This window comes from Cibotium barometz, chromosome 11 (genome assembly GCF_041138505.1).
Source record: "Cibotium barometz isolate CiBa-2024 chromosome 11, ASM4113850v1, whole genome shotgun sequence".
NCBI classification, from domain to species: Eukaryota; Viridiplantae; Streptophyta; class Polypodiopsida; order Cyatheales; family Cibotiaceae; genus Cibotium; species Cibotium barometz.
In genome coordinates, this window is record NC_141056.1 from 27141644 (window position 1) to 27147225 (window position 5582).

The following is a 5582-nucleotide window of genomic DNA, read 5'->3' on the forward strand; positions in this document are numbered from 1 at the left end:
GAATGGGATTTTTGGAAATCCAAATTGAAAATTTACTATAACATTTAGAGGGAAAAAAGTACAATGTTAGGATCAAACTCCTCATCAGTTTCCTCATATACTTAAGGTAACTCGGTTGCAATCCTTTAAATCTTATGGCTGCAGAGCTAGTGTAATCACACAAATTTCTTCAATCTTGAGACACACCGTTTTTCATATACAAGCATGGCTGGTTTATCATCAACAACTTTTTTGGCCTCCACAATGTGTTACTTTCACAAGCTTGTCAAGTTGTTTCTCAAATACTGTAGACTCTTTGAACACATATACTTCATGTAGAGAGAGCGAGCTTCGGAAATTTATTTCTTCTCTCTAATGCACAGTATCTCCCAAATTTCACATCCACACAGCAAAACAAGTCATCATCATGACTGCATAACGTGAAGAAATCAAATTTAAAATATTTATACAGAAAAAAAGAAAAAGGATAGTCTTGATGAAATAACAATCCATATGCTGAGATAGAAATCTCAGCGTCAGAAATAATTAGAGACCCAAAACGTAAACAATCCAACAACACAAAGAAAGTGGTGGTGCTAATGTTCCATGACAATGATATCACCAGAAGTGGTGATGGCTTTTATGGCGATTTTCTTCATGCTTGTGGTGATGGCCATGGCCATGGCCATGATGACTTTGGCCGCCGCCAAGGCTGGCAATGAGGTGCTCATCCTTCTTCTTCTCTTTGTGTTCATGGAAGGCGTATGCTGCCGAGCCCACAGCTGCTGCCCCTGCTATCTCTGCTTCAAGCTTGTGCCTGCCTGCGTGGGCTGGATCCACTTTGGCTTCATGTGCTTCATACTGCCATCAGGATCACAACACTCATCCACATCACACAACAAGAACCTCTAACCCTAAACATGACACACAGTAACCCTAGGTTTTCATACTACTTCGAAACACCGACCTTAAAACGATGCACATAAGAGGAATGACAACATCCATTAACATCAAGAAGGTAGAAACCCTAACCCTAAGAACGGTGCATGGCTTGCTATTGCAATAATTGACTACATCAAACTATTTAGACCCTCGGGATCTTAATATCCAACTACAAGTAACAATCAGAAACCATGACCTTGGGCCGTAGGAAAAGTCAGAAAACTCATTCGCCATTGAGAAAACGTAAACCCTAACCCTAGATTCAAGACACCCTAGAAGAAGGGGAAGAACATACCAGAGCAAATGCTCCCGCAGCCACTGCGCCCGCTTCTGCGGCGTGCTCGTTTCGGGCATGACGATGCTGGTCGGCGATGGCGTGATTCAACTGCTGCTGCCGGTAAGGATCAAAGGAGGGGGCGCCGTATGGAGCCGGCTGAATGGCGTAGTTGTAAGGGTCGGGGGCGCCATGGCCGTAAGGCAGAGGTGCTGGTGGGGGGTACGCGGAGGGAGGAGGGGGATAGTAAACGGCAGGAGCGCCGGCATAGCCATGGTGTCCATGATGCTGCTGCTCTTCATGGTGGTGGCCATGGTGATGGTGGTGATGGTGTCCCATAACTGAGGCAGAGTGATTGATTGATTAAGCGAGAAAGAGGCGATTAAACTGAGGCAGAGTGATTGATTAAGCGAGAAAGAAGCGATTAAACTGAGGCAGAGTGATTGATTAAGCTGAGGCAGAGTGAGTGATTGATTAAGCGAGAAAGAAGACAACGAAGCGAGAAAGAAGACAACGAAGCGAGGATTATAAGATTATGAGCAGCTTTGTAACTTTCACAAGTTCGAACTTCGGATGTTAACGCCATTGTAGCAGCTCGGACCGGGTCGGCAGAAAACACGTCAAAGACTAAACTTGGGACGTTTTCACGCGTGACACCGTTATTGGGGACCACATGCATAAGAATTAAGAACAACTTTGATACGACGACATATATAGGTAGGCGGATGCCCTTGCATCCCCATTTCACCTTCCTACGGTTTCTGTGCATAGGGTGGCATCTCTTCGAACTAGCGTTTGTCCCAACTGTAGGCACCTTAGCATTATCGTACTACGGAGTACACACACGTCTACTCTTCATTATACCTGGAGTACACACCCTAGGTGCTCTTTTACTTCATTAAAACCTGTGAGAGAAAATTGACAATGTGTGGAATATCTTACAAGTGGATTGGTCAGAATCCTTGTGTTCGCCCATGAATAGGCTCATGACTTCAAGCATCCCACTGCTTGTTGGTGATGGCTTTACCTGTGGTAGCAAAGAGGGTAGCAAGGATGCAAAAACGGTGTTGTCATGGATTAATAAACTTGATAATTTTTTTTCTCAGGAAGAATTATCTGAGAAAGACAAAGCCAAGTGTGCTGCAAATCATTTGGTCATTGTGATGGAATGCAATCAAGTAAGGACGTGAAAGACCTAGGACTTGGAAAGAATTCCAAAAGCTCATCAAAAAGAAATTTTTGCCACCTCAATACAAAGCAAGAGCACGTCAACAATGGGATATGCTTCGTCAACTTGACAAAGAGACTGTACAACTATATGTGGCAAAGAAGAAACAAGATTTTGTACCTCGAGTGGTAATGACATGTTACAATTCTCGACAAAAAGAACACCCAATTGCCTGGAGAAGAAGAAGAAGTGAATAATTACACAAGTCAATTCATGATTGATGGTGAAGCAGATCCAGAGGATGGCAACTTCTCTCCCGAGCAAGAGGGTAATTTCGAAAACGAAGATCTCTCATATGATCCAGGTATGTCTAAACCTATTGAAAAGCAATTTTCACCTCATATGCTTTAAAAAACAAAAGGACAAATTAAGGGCAAGGAAGTAAATATATTACATGATGATGGTAGTATGCATGACTTTATTTCCAAAAAAACTTGTGCATGCTCTTAAATTGAATGCCACTCCTTTAAAATATAAAATCAAAACTGCTTTTCAAGGAACAACGTATAATTGCACAAAGGAAGTGAAAGAATAACATCATACGAATGCTAGGGGGGTAAAACTAGAAAGGTGGGGGCTTGAGAGCATAACGCTCACATTGATTATGATTCTCATGTCATATCTTTTGTATTCAATGGTGAGAATGTATGCTTAAAAGAATTAAGGGAATCTAGTGAATGTGCACTCCTTAGCCATACCCAAGCTAAGCAAGCTATAAGGATAAAGGAAAAGATTTATCTAGTCATGGATTAATGAGGTTTCTGCCTCTAAAACAATTTCCAAGGACACCTTGCACCAACCATTCATCTCACAATTTTCGGATTATTTTATGAATGAGTTACCTCCTGGATTATTTAATTCTAAACTGGAAGACCATTGGACAGACATTATCCCTGGTACTATTCCTCCTTGTAGGGCTCCTTAGGGAGTAAGTTTTCTAGAGCAAAAAGAGATCCAATCTCAAATAGAGAACCTACTTGATGGGAAACTTATTAGGCCTAGTTATAGAGTACCTGTTCTTCTTATCAAAAAGAAGAATGGAAGGTTTCACATGTGTATTGACTACCAAGCTTTAAATAAGAATACTTTCAAGAATATATATCCTATTCCACATGGGATGATCTCTTTAGAGATAAGTTGAGAGGAGCCAAAGTATTTTCCAAGATTGACCTATCATCAGGCTAGAATGGCTGAAGAAGATGTTTATAAGATAGCTTTTTGCATGCAAACGGGTCATTATGAGTTTTTAGCAATGTCTTTTAGACTTACTAATGCACCGGCCACATTTAATCGCATGGTAAACCGTATATTCTTGAAGCACCAAAATTTTATAGTTGTTTTCTTTGATGACATCTTAGTTTTTGACAAAGACAAAGATGAACACAAGAAACATCTAGAGATATTATTCAATCTTTTGAAAGAAAGTTAACTCTATGCCAACCCAGACACGAGTGAATTCTTTCAAAAAGAAATTAAATACCTTGGATATATCGTGTCTGTAAAAGGAATTTGTGTCGATCCTAAAAAGATAGAGACCATTAGATCATGGCCTAGACGAAAGGATATTCATGAGTTAAAATCTTTTTAGGTTCTTACTATAGAAGATTTGTGAAAAAGTTTGCTTATAAAGCACATCACTTGAGTGAATTGTTGAAAAAGACTATAAGTATTTCTTTGGACTAACATGCATGAAAAATCTTTTAATGCACTCAAGAACACACTTACCCATGCACCTGTATTAACACTAGCAGATTTCCTTAGTCCATTCTTTATGGTAGTGTGACTTATGCTAGTGGAGATGGTATTGGTGTTGTGCTTATGCAAGATAATCGCCCAATTTCTTTTGAAAGTAAAAAATTGAATCCATCTGAGCTTAAATATAGCACCTATGATAAAGAGTTAATTGTTGTTGTTCATGCATTAAAAATGTGGAAACATTATCTTATGGGCTCTGAGTTTATCATTAAAACAAATTAACAAAGTATCAAACACTTGCTTTCTCAATCTTTAATATCAAATAACATATTAAAAGGGAATCTTTCATTCAAAATTTCTAGCCAGCTATTCAATATACATTTGGTCTTGAAAGTGTTATGTGGCTAATGCTTTGAGTAGGAGACCTACCATTAATAATATATCTACTATTGAAGGCATCTCTTTTGATAACATGAAGAGAATATATGAAAATGAATCTAATTTTTTTGACGTATATAACAAGTTGAAAGATACTGAGTGGTTACCATATCTCGATTATTCTTTTACGGTTTTCTTTTCTTCCAGAAGAGATTATGCATAACTAAACTATTTTCGATGGTGACCAAACTTTGCGAGCATGTGGGGGGGGACGCATGTGGGGTGGGGTCCCCCCCCACATGCTCGCAAAGTTTGGTTCTTGGACCAAAATCTATGTTCTTGGACCATTGAGGGTTCAATCATACCACTGGGGACTTGCTATTACTTGCCAAAGCTCCATATTGAGAAAGCCCCTTGATTTTCCCCTCCGACGGTACTCTCTAATTCAAGGTATTTTTGGCTCAATTAACAAAAAATTACATTCACTAATACCTTGATTAGTGCTAATCATCTGAGGGTTTTAGGGCCATTAATGGTTCATATGTCACATTCAAGTGTTGCTAAACCTCTGTAAAGCATCAAATTTCACCCTGATTTGAGTGGTCCATTTGTTAATCCAAATTCAGGTATAAATCTATATTCACATTGTTTGGGATAATGGGATTTTTGAGCTTATATGCTTCATGTACCACATCTATCATGCTCATAAATCACTTGTACAAGGGAAAGACACTGGCCATTGATAAGGCTAAGACCTCCTGAAGCAGATTCATCAATGCATTATCATGTGAAAGGGATATGTATCAGCATCATGTCAGGCTTCATGAACACATTGAGAATATGATCCATCTTTGCCTACATGGATTTCATTACACAATGAAATCAAGGACGAAGAAGAATAAGGGCTACATCAACATCAAGATCTAAATTGACATAAAGAAGATCAAGAGCTACATCAAAGCATATTGGTCATCAACAAGGGGGGACTCTTCCTTTATTTCTAATTCCTATTTTATGTTGAGACAAGGGTTCTCTACCCGGGTCGTCCCCCAAAATCTGGATCTTTCAAAATTTTTGGGTTTGTTA

At 39.3% G+C, this 5582-nt stretch overlaps 1 protein-coding gene across 1 annotated transcript; it reads right to left on the reverse strand.

Annotated features, from left to right (window-relative positions):
- Positions 1–428: 428 nt before the first annotated feature.
- LOC147633982 (uncharacterized) lies at positions 429–1695 on the reverse strand. The gene is made up of 2 exons (XM_086805063.1): positions 1217–1695; positions 429–840 (listed from the first exon to the last, which is right to left on the reverse strand). Exons 1-2 carry the CDS (start codon positions 1532–1534, stop codon positions 598–600), a joined length of 561 nt encoding a protein of 186 aa, XP_086661189.1. The 5' UTR covers positions 1535–1695; the 3' UTR covers positions 429–597.
- Between the last annotated feature and the right edge of the window lie 3887 nt (positions 1696–5582).

Excerpts from the sequence above, each read along its gene's own strand:
- LOC147633982 (XM_086805063.1), bottom strand. The coding sequence starts at position 1,534 with ATGGGACACCATCACCACCATCACCATGGCCACCACCATGAAGAGCAG. Across the intron at positions 841-1,216 it reads CTGCGGGAGCATTTGCTCTG|TATGAAGCACATGAAGCCAA; the intron begins GTATGTTCTTCC and ends TCCTGATGGCAG.